At 43.5% G+C, this 20,017-nt stretch overlaps 1 protein-coding gene across 1 annotated transcript; it reads right to left on the bottom strand.

The window, feature by feature from the left end:
- Window positions 1–3,045: 3,045 nt before the first annotated feature.
- On the bottom strand, window positions 3,046–4,003 carry LOC123404634. Its single transcript, XM_045098574.1, has one exon. The coding sequence runs from the start codon at window positions 3,980–3,982 to the stop codon at window positions 3,197–3,199; it is 786 nt and encodes a 261-aa protein (XP_044954509.1). The 5' UTR covers window positions 3,983–4,003; the 3' UTR covers window positions 3,046–3,196.
- Window positions 4,004–20,017: the final 16,014 nt, after the last annotated feature.

Raw genomic sequence — 20,017 nt, forward strand, 5'->3', positions numbered from 1 at the left:
AGCTTGTGATTTGCATAGGGTTATCTGGGATGTGGAAGCCCACTTATCCCGCAAAAAAATATGTGGGCATATGCAGGATTCCCACCAAAACTAAACGGCAGATGTGGGCGTGCACGCGGGCTCCCACGGAATGTCCCACTTGCAGCCTGAGTTAGAATTTATTCTTAATACTTTTCGCGTAGTTGTAGATGCTTGCGAGGGGGTTAATCATAATTGGGAGGTTTGTTCAAGTAAGAACAACACCCAAGCACCGGTCCACCAACATATCAAATTATCAAAGTAAGAACAACGCCCAAGCAAATTAATCAAACATGACAAAAGTTATTAGATAAAATTCCCGTGTGACCTCAAGAGTGCTTTGCCTATTATAAGAAAGTGTTCTTGCCTGTCCTTTGCCACAAAAGGATTGGGATACCTTGATGCACTTATTGTTACTATTGATACTCATTACATGTTACAATTATCTTGCTATCAAACAACTTTTACCGCTATTTCGGTGCTTGCAGAAATTACCTTGCTAGAAACCACTTGCCATTTCCTTTTGCCCCTCGTTGGGTTCGACACTCTTAATTATCGAAAGGATTACAATTGATCCCCTATACTTGTGGGTCATTAGGAGACAACCTAACAATTTTACTATATGTTTTTGTGTGTTCACATGATTAAGCTACTTGTTAATCATGTTTTATAGCTTTTATTTCAATAAAGTGCAAAGTAAAGCCTTTGGGATAGTGTGGATACTTGTTTGTTTGATTCTATGCAAAAACAGAAACTTTTGTGTCTAGTATATGAATTATGTGATTTTCTTGGAGATTCAAAAAATTATTTAATTTTTGAAAACATACTTTCGATAACTTTTGTGTTAATAGCAAGGTGCTACACGCAGAGTATGCACATAATAGAGCTGATAATTTACTTAGCCAACATGTGGTAATTTTTTGACCAGGGGGAAAAGTTGTTGAATCGTCCTTCTCGAGTAACTCATGTCTACCAGTATGCTAATCTACACACATCAGCATTGATAACTTACTTATCCGAGACATGGTAACTTTTTTTGACTTGCCGAGGGGGGGTGTGTTGAAATTTACATGGTAAATTATGTATAAAAAGCATGGTAACATGCGCACAACCAAACTAATAACTCATCGACAAAGAACATGGTAACTTTGATCCGGGTTGGGTTGTTTGAAAACATACCCCCGATAAATTTTGTGTTAATAGCAAGGTGATATACGCATAGTATACATGATAAATGTCCCATGCTTTAAGCTTCTCGTACTGTAGTTATCAGCCTTATCATGGTATAGTTATCATGTTGCTCATACTACATTTATCACGCTTGTCATATAAAAGTTACCAAGCCAATCTTTATTATTTGTTCTCATATGACAGAGATAAGAAAGGTTCAAATAAATTGCTTCTCTACAATAGACAACAACTAAAAGTGGCTTAGTTGGTTATTGGGCCAAAAATCTAATGAATAGACATGGGTTCAAATCCCCTTTCTAGCATTTTTATTTTATGTTCATATTGTGTAGCCAAAGACCATAAAAACCAATAAAGATTTACTATTGACGTATACAGGTTTCGTGAGAAGAAAAAGATCGTCGGTTCTGTCGCTAACGTCCGGTCAACTAGACGTTAGTACATTCCCTAACCAAAACATTAGGAACTTTTTTATAAAAAAATCATGACAATGTACGGCCTTATTATTATTATTATTATTATTATTATTATTATTATTATTATTATTATTATTATTATTATTAGATAAATATAAAGACGAAGATATCGATATAGATAGATGTAGACGTAAGACTTTAATATAGCTGGTCTAAGATGTGGTTTAAACCGAACACCCATTTAAATTAATTAAATTTGACTAACATTAAATATGCGGCAAAGCTAACGCCGACACGTGCGGGCGTTTTGCAACTCGTCCACACGCAATGATCATCGTCCATTCATGTTTGCAGGAATCTTGATAAGTTTTCGTCAGTTTTCTATGCCACGTAGGAAGGGGTTGGTGTGTAGGCGTTCATCAGTTTGTCCAGACGTGTGTTTTAGGGGCGCACAGGGGTTGGTGTGTGAGCGTTTATCAGTTCGCCCACACGCCTGTTTCATGCACGCAGAGGGGCTGATGTGTGGGCGTTCATCAGTTCGCCCACACGCCTGTTTCACGCCCACACGCCCGCACGATCGCCACCCGTCTCCTCTCCCATACCCTAAACTGGTCAGTTGCCATTTTTTTGTAGTGGTACATGGCAACTACTTAGTATGCTTGTAAGCAGATGGCAACTCTCTCTCTTATCGAATATGTTATTTTACCATGTCTTTTTGTAGTGTTTCTTTAGCAACTGTCTAGTGTGCTTAGAAGCATATGACAACTCCAAGGCATTACCTTGTCTTTTCAATGTTACATGGCAACTGCCTAGTGTTAGTAGGTGGCAACTTCTAAAGTTTTCAAATCATGGCAACGGTAGTAGACCAGGCCATACATGGAAACAGGTGCAGTTGTCCATAAATGACAACTGCACTTGACCTAAGATGACAACCACAGTTGTTCAGACATGACGACTGCAGTTGAGCAACCATGACAACTGTAGTTGTCCAGACATAACCACTGTAGTTCAGCAACCATGACAACTGTACTTAAACAAACATGGAAGAGGGTCCGAACAGGTTTGGGAGTGAGGGCGCGTGGTGAGTGTCACATGGACGTTACCTGTTTTGCCCACACGTAGGGTGTGGGCAGAACCGCGAGGCAGAACGCCGGATGTGTGGGCACTACTTGTTTTACCCACCCGTAGGTGTGTGGACTGGGTTTTTACGTGTGGACAGAACCGCGAGGCAGAAGGCCGGATGTGTTGGCATTACTTGTTTTGCCCACACGTAGGCTTATGGACTGGGTTTTTACGTGTGGGCCGAACCGCGAGGCAGAAGGCCGAATGTGTGGGCATTACTTGTTTTGCCGACACGTAGGCGTGTGGACTGGGTTTTTACGTGTGGACCGAATCGCGAGGCAGAAGACCGAATGTGTGGGCATTACTTGTTTTGCCCACACATAGAAGTGTGGGCTGGGTTTTTTTAATACCAAACGAAACATGTGAGCAAAACCCATACGTATCGCAATATCAGGACCCTAAATATGATAACCTTTGACAAACGTAGTCGTCACAAACGAAATTGCCCTTAACTATCTACAATGAGGATGCAAAGTTCCCTTGGTGGACGTCTCACAATCAGGATGCGAAGGACGGCGGTGAGCCACATCCGTGAACGCCATCCCAGCAGGACGCCGGCGGGCGTACCGCGCCGAGAAGGAGCGCGGGAGGTTCTCTGGCTCCCCGGCCGCGCCGCCCTCGTCGAAGTTTTGCTCGTAATCCTCCTGCGCGTACTGCTCCTTCACGGAGGAACCCATCCGGCTCATCACCTTCCCGACGACCCGCATCCACAGCAGTCGCGTGAACCCCATGCCGCCTGGCCACGCAACAGAGCCCAACTCTGCCTCCTGGCCGTCGTCGCCGTTGCGGTGCCCAACCTTCCCACTCAGACGCGCGCTCCTGATATTTCTTCGCGCCTGGCCACCGTGGCCGCCGCACGGGAGGAAGGCGGACACAACAGCTGCCGGAGAGGAGCGCTGCCTCCAGAGCCTGTCGGCCGTGGGAGTGGTGTAGCAGCCGGAGACACCGGGTCGTTTTGAGGTGTCCATCGACATGAACGGCACGGCCGCCGTCGGCGCGCTGGGGAAGGACTTTCGAGGCGGAGGAGGAGACGAGAAGCTCCTCGATCGCAGGCACGGCTCGTGGTTATATAGCACGTTGGTTCGACTGGCTTCGCCGCCGTTTGAGGACCGCGACGGGTCAAGCGCGGGCCGCGGGGTACACCGCTGCGGCACGGAGGTACTGCGTGGTGGTGGTGACACTGAAGGTAGTCGGCGGCTTGGTGCCGCTAGCTGGCCGCGACGACCAGTATTGTCCATTGTGTGCGTGCGCGCGTTCAACTCCAGAGATGCCATTCTGATATTCTTTCTGTTCCTGCTCGGTACGGAAGAATCAATGTTTGATTATTCCGGGACTTGCCAAGCTTGGATATGTAGGGTTATAGACACGCGTTCAATATCAGCCGTCAGCAAATGAAAGCGACGGCTCTGACCTTCAGGAAAACATATTTTAGAGGATGTGTACCCAGACTCTTCTTATCTAACAACATTTGAAGAGTCAGGAACTCAGGATAGTGAGACCCGAATGAATGAGCTCTAAAAATCCTTTAAAGTGTCACTTTTGCTTTCAACACAAAGACACAGGGCTTACGTTAGTACCATCACGACCGAACGACCTGAAGGCCCCCGCGTCGTCCCAGCGGGCGACACGGGCCCGCCACCGCTCCTCCAAAGCCCCGGGGTGGTGGTTGGCGGCGGCGGCTGCTCGCGCTTCGCCTGGGACCAGGGCACCCTCCCTCTCCCCTCAAGTAGCATGCGTAGCCGCCGGTGGGATTCGTCATGCGCGGGTGGCCTTAGTCCTAATATGAACCGTCGGTGAGAACCCTATCGGTTGCGTCTTCGATGGCTGGCGGCCGGATCTGGTTCCAGTCGCCCTGGATCTGGTCCGTGTTGGCGCCCTTCTGCCCTTCAATGGATGAGTGTGAGGGCCTAACTACGAATCAAACACGAACAGAGAACTCACCAAGCTTTGTATTTCAGAGGAATGATTACAAGTGGAGCTGGTTAGGGTTGGCGCCGCCTAGGCGGACGACGAGAGCCAGCCGGAACACGACGGCCTAGGGTTCTACCCTATTACAATGATTGATGCCACAGCTGGGCCGAATCCTTGGCTTATAAGCCAAAAAAGTTACCGACGGTAAAACTGAAAACACGAGATAGAACAGTGTGAGTGTCGAAAAGTAAACAAGGACAACACGATGAAGATAAGTCGTTGGATCGACGATCGATGATGGGGCTCGAGCTACTCCAGGCGTGAAGCGGTAAGTGAGCGCCCGGTCAGTCGGATGGGGATCGAACGATTGAGCTTGAAACATCAGGGCCCCCTTCACTGAATCTAAGTTGCTGCTGCAGGCTAGTGAGTGACAATTCCCCTCGGAACAAGATCAGACGTGTCCTCACGGAAGAAAAGCACGGAAGACCTTCTGAATAAACCCGGAATCCTCCCCAGTAGACTGCTCTGCTAGCAAGTTTTTCCAGTTGATCAGCCATCTAACGATAGGGATTTCAATGTCACCCTGTTTCCTGGGAACAAGTTTACGCTCTAATAACTGCTCTCGGTCAAGTAGAATATATCCATCCGTGGTCAAGAATGGTAAGTGAGGATTGGGAACAGCCGTAGGGCCCAAATGTTTTTTGAGTTGGCTTACATGAAAGGTATCATGCAACTGACATCCCTCTCGTAACACGAGCTTATATGCAGCATGGCCAATTTTCAGCAGAGCTCTGAAGGGCCCATAATACTTGGAGTGGAGTTTCAAATGTCTGTGAATGCCGAGGGAGGTATGCATGTATGGTTGGATCTTCAAATACACCATATCACCAACCTGGAAAGATCTTTCAGATATATTCTTGTCAGCAAAGAATTTCATCCTTTCACTAGCTTTCAGCAAATGTTCCCTAATGATGGTAGCAGTATCTTCAGGTGATACAGGGAAGGGGTTGTCATTGTTATCCAACTCAAGATAGAGTGCTGCTTCAGCAATTATAGTGGGTTTCCTGCCATACACAGCTTGAAAAGTTGTCATATTATGGGCAATGTGGAAGGAAGTGTTGTACCACCATTCAGCTAGGGAAATCCAGTAGCACCACTTCTTTGGCTCATTAAAGTCCATGCACCTAAGAAAGTTTTCCAAGCATTGGTTTACCCTTTTTGTCTGACCATCAGTTTGTGGGTGATAAGATGTGCTCAAATGAAGTTTAACTCCTAATTGTTTGAAGAGATCCTGCCATAGCTAACTAGTGAAGATTCTATCTCTATCAGTGACAATGACACAAGCAAGTCCATGCAACTTGAATATGTTGTGAATGAAAGCAGCGGTCCCTCATCTGACATTTATGGGGTGTTTCATGGGAATGAAATGACTATATTTAGTGAATCGACCCACCACTACAAGGATCAGATCTTTACCATTTGACACTGGCAAACCTTCCACAAATTCCATGGAAATGTGAGTCCAAGAAAATAATGGAGATGGCAGAGGCTATAATAACGTAGGGTACTTGCAGTGTTCTAGTTTGTTTATCTCACATATAGGGCATTCTTCGATGAATTCATGTACATCTGCATTCATACCAGGCCAATAGAACAACATTTTCACTCTTTGATAGGTGGCTCCCTAGCCAGAATGGCCTCCCAGTTCACTGTTGTGAAGAGCAGTTAACAACTTGTTTTCAGTGCATGAACATTGCCCACAATAATTTTTCTTTTGTACCAGAGGAGTCCGTGTGATAGTTTGTAATTAAGAATGCTGTCAGGTTGTAAGGCCAATTGAGTTAATAAATCTTTGCACTTCACATCATTGTTGTAATTCTCCGGAACTTCTGTTGCCCACACAGGGTGTACGGCACAACTAGACATCACATTACATCTCTATTTAACTCTCGACAATGCATCAACCACCCTATTTGTTTTCCCTTTTTTATATTGCATAGAAAGATTGTAGCCCAACAACCTAATCAACAATTTATGTTGAATTCCCTGTGTAAGTTTTTTCTCCTGGATGTATTTCAAACTTTCTTGATCAGTTCTGATAACTAGTGAAGAAGCTATAAAATAGTGCATCCATTTTTTTTAAACTTCCAATATAGCAATAATTTCCTTGTCATAAGTTGACATTGTTGATGCTCTTGGGCCAAGGGTTTTGCTGAAATAGGAGAGAGGCCTTCCATTCTGCATTAGCTTAGCACCAATGCCATATTGACAAGAAATTGCTTCTAACACAAAGGGTTGGGTGAAATAAGGGAGGGCAAGGACAGGGGCTTCAGTCATTTTCTGTTTCAGAGCAGCGAAAGCAGCTTGTTGCTCATCTTCCCAGATAAATCCTTCCTACTTAAGGGCTTGAAATAGTGGTTCGCAGATAAGGCCATAATCCTGGACAAACCTTATATAGTACCCAGTTAATCCTAAGAAGCTTCTCAACTCGGTTACAGAAGATGGAACGGGTCGGTTGGTCACATGAGAGATTTTGGAAGGGTCGGTAGCCACACCCTCCTTGCTGATAATGTGGTCCAGATATTCCACTTGGGATTGGCCAAAGACACACCTTTTGTAGTTAGCATACAGCTGGTTCTTCTGCAGTGTCTGGCAGACAAGTTTCAAATGCTCTATATGCTCCTCTCCAGTTTCACTGAATATCAAAATATCATCAAAGAACAGAAGGACATTTTTTCTCAAATACTTGGCCAGAATGGTGTTCATTAACAACTGGAAGGTGGCAGGAGCATTAGTGAGGCCAAAAGGCATAACGAGATATTCATAGTGTCCCATGTGTGTAGCAAATGATGTTTTATGAATATCATCTTTATGCATCATGATTTCGTGGTATCCACTGGTGTGGTCAATCTTGGAAAAGTTCTTCGCTCCATATAGTTCATCCAGTAAATCCTCAATTACCGGGATTGAATATTTGTTTTTAACTCTCTTAGAATTCACTTTTCTGAAATCATTAAAAGCCTCCAACTAGTATATTTCACTAGCAGGGCTCGAGAAGAGTAGGGGCTTCAACTGTCCGTAATAATATCTTTCTGTAGCATTTCTTTTATAAGACCCTCCATTACATTTTTTTGGTGGTGGGGTATCCTGTAAGGTCTTATATTAACAATCTTTGCATCTGGTACTAAAGGGATTTTATAGTCACAAGCTCTCTCAGGAGGCAAGGCTAGAATTTCTTTAAAGACATCTGGATATTGATCTAATAGGAGCTGGATGTTCTTGGGAGGTGTTGATTTAATAGGTTCCTCGGGTGTGACTGGTCTGATCAACAGAAAGGCTCCACCAACAACATCATCCATTAATTTGTGGAAGTTACAAACATGAGTAACTTCTGGCTGAGAGGGGAGTGTCTCATCCTTGAGTGTAACTCTTTCACCAGTTGGAAGTTTAATGACCATGAACATCTCCTGATAGTCTATGAGAACATGACTAACTTGGCACAACCAATCAGCTCCTAGGATCATATCATACCCTTGTAGTTGCAGTATCCTGCAACCTGTTGCCAATTTATGGCCTTGTATGGAGAGAGAGAGAGAGCAGATGTGGGCTATACTATCAATCCATAGGTATCCACCATTAGCAACTACAACTTTCAGTTTAGGAGTTGGTTGCAACACACAGTTGGCTTTAGCTGCAAATGAGGGTGACAAGAAGGTAGTAGTACTCCCACTATCAACTAAGACCATAGCAGTGCAGTTGTTAATTTGAATAGACAAAGTGAAGGTGTATTTCTTGACACTTAGAACCATGAGACCATGCATGGAGATTTGTAAATGTTGATCAGGAACATCTGACCCAGGCTCATCATTGTCCTCTTCATAACTAGTGAAATAAACGATATCAGCATTCTCAGGAATTTGAGTTTGCAAGGTGTGGAGTTGTCCTTGTTGGGTCATTTTGCACACTTTTCTATGACCAAGAAACCATTTCTCACTACATTTGTAGCAAAATCATTTTCGCCTCGCTTGTTCAATTACACTATATGGAGTTATGTTTTGGGGTCTGTTAGGAACAAACTGAACTTGTGTTTTCACACGCAAGGGTTGTTGTAGTGGCTGGTAAACTGTTATTTTGGGTGGTTGAGCTTGTTCCAGTCTTTGAGCCAGCCAAATAGCTTTCTGCAGATTAGGAGGCTCATGGCACCGAGTATAGTGTTGAATACTATCAGTGAGACCAGCGATAAAGTTGTTCATGTAGTAAGAGTCTGGTAGAGCAGGATTATCCCTTCTCATCACGTTCATAGTATGCGCAAATTGCAAAACATACTCCTTGACAGAACCAGATTGAGTAAGAGCATCGAAGTTTCTCACATTATCAAATATTGATGTTTCACAGAATCTATCATCCAAATACCTGCAAAATCTATACCGTGGCATAGTTGCTGCTATATAGCCAGTTCCTCTCCACCATTCTATTGTTGGGCCTTTTAAATATGTGACATCAATCTCTGTTTTAGTTTCTAGGGGTGTTCTGGCTGCATAAAAATACAAGTCCATGGTTTGAATCCAAGAGTCAGTGTTCTCTCCCTCAAATTCAGGCATGTTCATTTTATCAGGTTTCACCAATGTTTGGCCCCTTGGAGTCCTTCTGTGGCCACCTTCCCCATTATCTAACTCTAACTCAGGGTCATGATGCTAGATCTTAGTAGGAGCGGGGTTAGTGTGCACAGCCCTGGTATCCTGAACCGCAAGAGGAGTCTTCATAGCACCAAAATTGGGGTGTCTGTAGGGCTATTTCTGAGAACCATCCAAGTTCAACTCTTTGCCACACACGACATCATGTAAAACATCAGACCCCATAGTAATAGGAGTGTGCAATTGCTCTGCATGCACTCTTAGTGGAGCTGGAGGAGTGACTTGTTGAGCACAACCCTCACCAGCTATAGGAGTAGAAGGATGATGCTCTCTAGGAGTGATAGAGTCGATAAGATGAGTAAGGTTGGACTGCATTTCCACAAAGGATTTCTGCACATCGATGAAGTTCTTGTTAACCGTGGACTGGAATTCTTGGAACTCTTTCCTATATTGATCATGGGCATGCTGCAAGGCCTTGATATCCAACTAAAGTGAATCCATCTCCAAATCCTTTGTATTTTGAGAACCAGAGACTTGGACCATTCCTTTGATCGGGGTTTACACAAAGTACTGTACTTTATGACCAGGTTGAACAACATCTATACGCACGCAATAAGCAGGGGATTTTAGCACAGGTGAGCTGCAACCAGAGCTTGAGAGCGTTGTACGTCCCGACGCCACGCCGCCATTGATGTTCAAAAAGTGTGGGTTGGGTGGAATTTCATGCTAGAGACGTGTTCTCTAGCAACCACTGAACAGCCGCTTCCAACACCCGAACGATCTACCGCCGCCAACGCCGCTGAACTGCACACCGCCGCTGGAGATCGGGACGAATAAGAAATTTTACGCGGGCCGAAATCCGAACCTTTCTCGATCCAGATCTCAAACGCCTTCGAGGCTCGCTGGCTCTAGATACCAATGTGAAGTCCTAACTATGAATCGAACACGAACGTGAAATTCATCCCAGCTTTGGATTTCAGAGGAATGATTACAAGCGGAGCTAGTTAAGGTTCCCGCCGCCTAGGCGGACGACGAGAGCTAGCCAGAACACGACGGCCTAGGGTTCTACCCTATTACAATGATTGATGCCACAGCTCGGTCGAATCCTTGGCTTATAAGCCAAAAAAGTTACTAACGGTAAAATTGAAAATAGGAGATAGAACAGTGCGAGTGTCGAAAAGTAAACGGGGGCAACACGATGAAGATAAGCCGTTAAATCGACGATTGACGATGGGGCTCGAGCTAATCCAGGCAAGAAGTGGTAAGTGAGCGCTTAATCGGTCGGATGGAGATCAAACGTTTGAGCTTGAAACATCATGGGGCCCTTCGTTAACTAAATCTAAGCAGCTGTTGTAGGCTAGAGCCCGACAACACGCTTGTTGGGGCCAGTGCAGTGCTGAATGGGCTGGCTTGTTGCTGTCTCTCAGCTCTAGCAGGTCACGGCGACACCACGCCTGAGAGGGAATAATTGGGACCGGGCATGGTGGCTCCGGGTCTGGGGTTCTCGGCCCAGATCTATTTTCTCCATGGCATGCGGATGTCCTATGGTAATAGTAGCGTCCTCAGATCAACTCCAATGGAGTGACCCAGTTCGTCCGCCGTCGTTCGGTTGGGACTGCGCAGACAAAACACATGACCAAATGCATCAATCCATTACCATAACGCATTTGTTTCGCATCCACACCGACCCATTTCCGGCCTTTGGAACTGAAATGCGTCGGCGCAGATGAGATGCGGACGGGCGCGCCCCCCTCGGTGTCTGCCGCAACCACCGCGGTCAACATAATTTATGACGGTTGATACGTTCCAAACGTATCTATAATTTTTGTTTGTTCCATGCTCTTTAGGGTGATATTGTTATGTGTTTTGCTACACTTTCATACCTTTTTACACATATTTGGACTAATCTACTAACTCAGTGCACCCAGTGCCAGTTTATGTGTGGTGATGTCTTTTAGTTGCACGGACTTTACCCAATTTTCACAGCCCGAAAAATCCCAAGAAAATATATAAAAAACAATGTGACGGAAGCTTCAGGAAGGTGGGCTAGAGGGGAGCCAGGTCTCGCCCAAGCGGCCACCTGGCGCAGGACCCCTCCTGGCCGTGCCACCAGGTCGCGTGGGTGGCGGGTCCACCCCCTGGCGCCCTCCTTTGGCCTATATTTACTCCCCGAAGCGAAAATCCTAAAGATATACCCCGCATAGCAAATTTCACCACTGTTCCGCCGTCGTAGAGCTTCCGAGATCGGGAGCGCCAGGAGACCTATTCCCGGCACCCTGCCGGAGATAGGATTGAGCTCCGAGAGATTCTCCACCACCATGGATGCTTGCTGGACGTGCCGTGAGTAGTCCTCCTTGGACCATGGGTCCATGACAAGTAGTTATGTGATGTCTTCTCTCCAATCTTATGCTTCAATGCTTAGCCCTTGTAAGCTTCCCTACATGATCAAGGCATCTATGTAATTTACCTGTTGTTGCTATGCTGAGTATGCCGGGATCCTAGGGATTATGAGATTATGTTGAAATAATGATGAGTTATATATTTGGTTCTACTTTTACATTTTGTTCTTGAGTAATTCATGCGTGTTCTTCGTTGCTTTATATTGCTTTGGCCAAGTAGTAGATTGTAACTCCAAGAGGGAGCGTTATGCATGATTGTGGGTTCATGCCCCCTGATATCTAGCTTGAGTGACAGAAACATGAGACTACGGGATGTGTTGTTGCCACCAAGGAGAAAACAACAATGCTTGTAACCACGGTTGCAAGGATTGTTTACCTTACGCAAAGTTTGTTAATGCAGTTGTCCGTTGCTTTGAGTTTACACTTTGGGTGGGGCTCGCAACTTAATACCAGCGTGATGTTTTGGATAGATATCTCAAGGTGGATGATTAGTGAGTAGATGCTGATGGATAAACGGTCTACTTGTCTTGGCGTACTTCCCATACTTATGAGCCTCTAACTTTCTTGTAGCATGATTAGCATTGCGGTGCGTTTATAATTCTGTCAATTGCCCAGCTCTAATTTGTTTACCCGGCATAGTTGTTTATCGTCTTTTGGGAGAGATACATCACTAGTGAATGTCATGGGACTTTGGTCCATATTTCCATCATTGTTTACACCTCCACCATTTAGTGCACCCACTGCTAGTTTATGTCTGCTGATGTCTATTTTGAAGGGCCTTTTACCCAATTTTCCGAAGCCCGAAAAATTCCAGGAAAAATATAAAAAAAATGTGAAACAGAAGCTTCCAGATCACCGAAGATGGGCCATAGGGGGGCAGGGGCTGCCCAGGCGACTTGCTGGCACGGCCAGGCCCTAGGTCTTGCTAGGAGGCCGCCTAGGTGGGCTCCACTTCCTTAGGTGCCCTCCTTTGGCCTATATTTAGTCATCCGAGACGAAACCCTTCCATAACTTCCAGAATCGGGAATTTCTCCATCATTCCGTCGCCGCATCGCTTCCGAGATCGGGAGCGTCAGGAGACCTCTTCCCGGCACCCTGCCGGAGGAAGGATTGACCTCTGGGAGCTTCTCCACTGCCATGGACGCTTCCAGGATGTGCCGTGAGTAGTCCTCCTTAGACCATGGGTTCATGACCAGTAGCTATGTGATGTCTTCTCTCCAATCTTGTGCTTCAATGGTTAGTCCTTGTGAGCTGCCCTACATGATCAAGGCATCTATGTAATTCTCTTGCTATTGCTATGCTCTGTTTGTTGGGATCTGATGGATTATGGGATTATGTTCAGATTGTTATGAGTTATATATTTTATTATCCTTTTATATTATGTTCCTTAGTGATTCATGCATGTTCTCCGTTGCTATTTATTGCTTTAACCGAGTAGTAGATTGTAACTCCAAGAGGGAGTGTTATGCATGATTGTGGGTTCATGCCCCTCGATGTCTAGCTTGAGTGACAGAAACATGAGACTAGGGGAAGTGTTGTCGCCACCAGGGAGAAAACAACGGTGCTTGTGACGATGGTTGCAAGGATTGTTTACCTTACGCATAGTTCGTTAATGCAGTTGTCTGTTGCTCTGAGTTTACACTTTGGGTGGGGCTCGCAACTTAATACCGGCAAGATGTTATGGATATATATCTCAAGGTGGACGATTAGTAAGTAGATACTGATGAATAAAAGGTCTACTTCTCTTGGCGTACTGTCCATTACTATTGAACCTCTAACTATCAAGTAGCATAATCAGCATTGCGGTGCGTTCATAATTCTGTCAATTGCCCAACTGTGATTTGTTTACCCAAGCATAGTTGTTTATCGTATTTGGGAGAGATACATCACTAATGACCATCGTGTGACTCCGTTCCATATCACCATCATTGTTTACGCCTCCATCATTACCGTTTTCATTTACTTTTCCGTTGCAATCACTATTACTTTTCCGCTTGTGTTTTGATCCTTTGCAAACTACAAGGCCGGAGAGATTAACAACCTCTCTATACTCGTTGAGAGCAAAGTTATTTGTTGTGTGTGCAGGTCTACGTCCTCTACTAGCGCCAGGGCGGAAGACACCTACTTGTTGATCCTATGAGTCCTCCTAGTTCGATAAACCTTACAGTTCCCATGTGAGGGAAAACTTGTTGCTGACTACATCTCAACCTTCCAATTGGGGTAACCAACGAGGTGCGAGAAGTATATCCATCATCTCGTCATCAAGCAAAGTTTTCTGGCACCGTTGCCGAGGACTGCAGTCATCAAGATAGAGGAGTTGCACGCTATCCTTTACCTTTGCTTTTTAGTCTTGTTAGTTTGCTTTTTAGTTTCTTCTTTAGAGTCTTGTACCAGAAACCAGAAAAAAATAGTTGCTTTGCTCTTGCTTGTTGCCGCTGCTATGGGTTCCACTGAGAACACCAAGTTGTGTGACTTCACTAGTCACAACAACAATGACTTTATCTGCAGTCCTATTGCTGCTCCCGCCACTGGAGCCACGTCCTATGAGATTAAACCTGCTTTACTGAACCTAGTTATGAAAGATCAATTCTCTGGTGCTGGAGATGCTGCTGCTTTGTAGTTGAACAATTTTGTTGAGCTCTGTGATATGAAAAAATATAAAGAAGTAGATAGTGATATTGTTAAACTTATGCTTTTTTCCTTTCTCCTTGAGAGGATGAGCTAAAGTGTGGCTTCAATCTTTGCCTAGGAATAGCATAGATTCTTGGGATAAGTGCAAGGATGCTTCTATTGGGAAGTATTACCCGCGTGCTAAGATTATCCAGTTGAGAAGTAACATTATGAATTTTAGGCAGCTGGATAATGAACATGTTGCTCAAGCTTGGGAACGTCTGAAATATCTTATTAAGAATTGCCCTACACATGATTTGACTACTTGGATGGTTATCTAGACTTTCTATGTAGGATTGAACTTTACCTCCCGGAATCTGTTAGACTCGGCCGCGGGAGGAACCTTTATGTCAACTACACTTGGAGCTGCCACGAAGCTATTGGATGACATGATGACAAATTATTCTCAATGGCACACCGAGAGAGCTCCAACAGGTAGGAAGGTAAACTCTGTTGAGGAGATCTCCTCCCTTAATGATAAGGTTGACATGATCATGACTTTACTTACTAAGCAAGCTCATATTGATCCTCATGATGTTCCTTTAAATTCTTTGGTCGCTCAATAAAGAGGGCAAGTTGATGTTAATTTTATCTCTAGGAACAACTTTAATAACAATGCTTAGAGGAGTAATTTTGGTATCAATCCTAGACCGTTCCCATCCAACAACTATGGGAACAACAACAATTATCCTAGCACCAAAAACTCCTCTTCTGAATTAGAGAGCATGCTTAAAGATTTTCTCACTTCTCAAAAGCATTCAACAAGAATGTAGAAGAGAAAATAGAAAAAATACATAGTCTCTCTTTGAAGGTGGACAACATAGCTCATGATGTAGAGATGCTTAAAATTAGAACTCCCCCCCTTGAGGAAAGGAACACCACACCCATGAATGCTATCCAAGTCCAAATTAATGAGAACATAAGAATGCTCACCAAACTTAAGGATAGATGGGCTAGAGAAAAGGAAGAGGAAGAGACAATTAAGAGCCTTTCTACACAAACTACCATTGCTACTATACAAGTTGTTGAGAACCTCAAAACTTTTAGCACCCATCACACTCCTAGTCCCAGTGGACCTAATAATGGTGATGCTAATACCTCAATATAGGACAAGAAGGTCCTTTGAATTTAGAGACTACCAAAAGAATGAGCTTAGATGACATTACTACCACTTTAATTAATGGTAGAAACCTTGATTTTGACAATTGTAGTCTTTCTGAAGTTACACCTTTTTGCAAAGAATGTCTAAAGACCCCCACACTATCAAGCTTAATATTGCCTTCACCAAAAATATTACCAATGCTCTTATCAAAGCTAGGGAGGAGAAGCTCAAGCTAGAGACTTCTATTCCTAGAAAACTAGAAGATGGTTGGGATCCTATGGTCAAAATTAAATTGAATAATATCTCTTGCTTTGCATTGTGTGATGTTGGAGCTAGTGCCTCCGTTATGCCCAAAAGAATGTATGATATGCTTGATTGGAAACCTTATGATCCATGTTATTTTGGTGTTCGTCTTGTTGATTCTTCCATAAAGAAACCTTTAGGGAGAATTGATGATGTGCTTATTATTTTCAATGAAAATTATGTGCTCGTTGATTTTCTTATTATGAACATTGAATGTGCTCCTTCATGTCCAATTATTTTGGGACGCCCTTTTCTCCACATAGTTGGTGCTATCATTGACATGAAAGAGGGAATCATTAAATTCCAATTCCCTCTTAAGAAGGGAATGGAACACTTCACTAGAAAGAAGATTAAGTTACCTTATGATTCCGTTAATCGGGCAAGTTATTCTTTTGCAGTTGATAACACTTGATCTTCTTGCATTATGCCTAGCTCAAAGGCAAAAAAGAAAGCGCTTGTTGGGAGGCAACCCAATTTGTTTTTACTTTCAGTTTTAGTGGTCTTGATGCTTGTAACTACTGTAGCAACATCATTGTATCTTTATTTTTAAGCTTTGTGCCAAGTTATAGCCTCCGATTGCAAGAAAGTTCAAAAATTGTGACATGCCGTCCAAAAATAGATTCTCTGTGCCTAACGGAAAAAATTGTTGAAAATTACCGGATCATCTTTTTGATCTGAATTTTTTTGAGAGCATGCTCTATGTAATTTCCTTTCTCCAGTATGTTCTGAGTTGTTTGGTTTGAGTTGCAGAATTGCACCGTATAAATTATTTACTACCTGATGTTCTGTTTTTCACAGATTCTGCCATGTTTTCCGTTTCCATAGTTTTGCAAATCCTAAGCTTACTTTTTATTTGCAAAAACCTTTTGGAAATCATGATAAGCAGTAGCATTTCATGAAAATATTTATTTCCAACAGTTAAAGGATTATTTTATTACGGGTACTAACCACTCTAATCCGCTTATGATGAGTTTCGTATGAAGGGAGTTTTCAAGTATGCGATGGGATATGATGAAAGAAGATACAAGAGTGTCAAGCGCTCAAGCTTGGGGATGCCCCCATGCACCCCAAGAAATATTCAAGGAGACACAAGCGTCTAAGCTTGGGGATGCCTAATACGTCTCCAACGTACATATAATTTTGATGGTTCCATGCTATTTGAATGTTTTGTATGCATGATTATGCTATTTTATATCTTTTTTGGGACTAACCTATTAACTCAGTGCCAAGTGCCAGTTCCTGTTTTTTCCGTGTTTTTGACCCTTTTCAGAGAAGAATATTAAACGGAGTCCAAACGGAATAAAACCTTCAGAAAGATTTTTTTCGTAATAGAAGATACGCAGGGAACTTGAGAACTAAGGCAAAGGAATCCGGGGGAGGCCACAAGCCCCCTAGCCGCGGACTAGGGGGCGCCTACCAGGCTTGTGGGCCCCCCGTAGCTCCTTTGCCCTACTTCTTCCGCCTATAAATTCCCCAAAAATCTGAAACCACGAGAGGGAGCCACGAAAATACTTTTCCGCCACCGCAAGCTTCTATCTCCGCAAGATCCCATCTGGGGCGCGTTCTGGTGCCATGCCGGAGGGGGATTCGGACACGGAGGGCTTCTTCATCAACACCATTACCTCTCCGATGATGCGTGAGTAGTTCACCATAGACCTTCGGGTCCATAGCTAGTAGCTAGATGGCTTCTTCTCTCTCTTGGATCTTTAGTACAAAGTTTTCCTTGATCTACATGGAGATATATCCGATGTAACCTTCTTTTGCGGTGTGTTTGTCGAGATCCGATGAATGGTGGATTTATGATCAGATTATCTATAAATATCATTTGAGTTTCCTCCGATCTCTTATATGCATGATTTTGTATCCTTGTAATTCTCTTCGAGTTGTGGGTTTCGTTTGGCCAACTTGATCTATGATTCTTGCAATGGGAGAAGTGCTTGGTTTTGGGTTCATACCATGCGGTGACCTCACCTAGTGACAGAAGGGGTAGCGAGGCATGCATCGTGTTGTTGCCATCAAGGGTAAAAAGGTGGGGTTTATATCTATTGCATGAATTTATCCCTCTACATCATGTCATCTTGCTTAAGGCGTTACTCTGGTCGTTATGAACTCAATACACTAGATGCATGCTGCATAGCGGTCGATGTGTGGAGTAATAGTAGTAGATGCAGACATTATCGGTCTACTTGTCTCGGACGTGATGCCTATATGTATGATCATTGCCTTACTTATCATCATGACTTTGCGCGGTTCTATCGAATGCTCGACAGTAATTCGTTCACCCACCGTAATACTTGCTATCATGAGAGAAGCCTCTAGTGAACACTATGGCCCCCGGGTCTACTTCACATCATATTTTCAGCTCTACACTTTTACTTTGTTGCACTTTCCACCTTCAGATCTCACCTTGCAATTAATCATGAAGGGATTGACAACCCCTTTATAGCGTATGGTGCAAGTTTGTTTGTTTTTGCGTAGGTACTTTGGTGATTTGCCTTGATACTCCTACTAGATTGATACCTTGGTTCTCAAACTGAGGGAAATACTTACTGCTACTGTGCTGCATCACCCTTTTCTCTTCACGGGAAAAACCAACGCAAGCTCAAGAGGTAGCAATGCCCCCGTACATCCCCTTCTCTATCAACAATCATCAGTTCGTCCATCACCACGCTATATTTTTATCACTTCATATGTTGTGTGCTATGCTTGGAGCGTCCCGATCTTTAATTTTTAGTTTGTTTTAGTTTTGCTTGCTGTTCATAACAAGTCGGAACCTAGCCTACCTTGTTTGGGATAGAGACACACTCCATTCCACTCTAGAAACACAACATAGGTTTTCATGCTTATCTTTTTTTGTGTGTTCTCTATCTTTCCATAGCTAATGTCATGTTTAGCTCTTAGTTTTCTTGCTTATCTTTTAGGACCTTTTATTTAGGTTGATTTTGGAACTCTCTTGAGTTATCATTCTTATCTTGTTTAGAGAGTTGGCTCGTTGCACTGAGTTGTGTGTCTTGCATGAGTAGGTAATTAAGATTGCTATTGAAGTATAGTAGTAACCTGCAATAGTTTTGAGGTATTGATTTGAGTAATGTTTGGACTATTGGTGCCAAGAGATTGAGGATATTAGTGATAGGTGTTGTATTTTGGGAAATCCGTGTGTTTTTTGAAAACTAAAAATTAGTTGAGAACTCTAGGTATTAAATTGATCGCTGACCTGTGGATGGGTTGGAATATATAGAGTACCCTCACGTTACCATGAGTCCAGGATGCGCAAGGATAACCAAACCCCCAAACACTCCTTCTCGGGGTACTTGTCTCTTTGTGAATTTCCTAACTAGATAGAGAGTTACCGATAATAAGTGTATGAGTTCTGCAGACTAATGTGAGTATTCGATTGTTGGCACTTCCACCATCCATATTTTGCTAGCCTCTTCGGTACCGTGCATTGCCGCTTCTCACATTTAGAGTTGGTGCAAACTCCGCCGATGCATCCAAACCCATGACATGATACGCTCTGTCATACATAAGCCTCATTATATCTTTCCTCAAAACAGCCACCATACCTACCTATTAAGTCATTTCCATAGCCTTTTCGAGATACATTGCCATGCAACATCCATCATCTCATGACTTGATCTTCATGTCATACATGCTTTTTCTTGATCATAGAGCCGCATGATAGTTGGTCCTTGCCCCAATTATTGCTACATGATGCGGTAGTATCATTGCATATCCTGCTACAGTGGCAGAGGCATACATTTGCATACATCATGATAGTTTTCACTTGTCTTTATGTTGAGTACTTCTTATAAAGTGTGATGATTTTTATTTTTATTCATGTAAAACATAGAGTGTTGCCCTTAAGTGATGAAAAGATCCCAAAGAGGACAGACAAAAGATCCCAAAGAGGAGAAATGAGAGATAAAAAGAAAGAGCCAAAGAGGCCACACACGAAAAGAGAGAAGGGGGCAACACTACTATTCTTTTGAAAGATCCACACTCGTACTCCATTGCTATATTTGTAATACATAGAGATTATCATTCAAGCATAACTATGTGGGAACCCTTACACTATAGAACTTGGTTTGCATATTCCAATGATGAGCCTCCTCAAATGAGCTCTAGATCTTCATGAGCAAACAAGTTCGATGCACCCCCGCTAGTTCCATTGGAGAGCTTACCCTAGCTCATATGTGCATCCGTTACATGGCAATCCCTACTCCTCACATCATATCTATCATTTGGCTTTCTCTC

This window comes from Hordeum vulgare, chromosome 6H (assembly GCF_904849725.1).
Source record: "Hordeum vulgare subsp. vulgare chromosome 6H, MorexV3_pseudomolecules_assembly, whole genome shotgun sequence".
NCBI lineage: Eukaryota > Viridiplantae > Streptophyta > Magnoliopsida > Poales > Poaceae > Hordeum > Hordeum vulgare.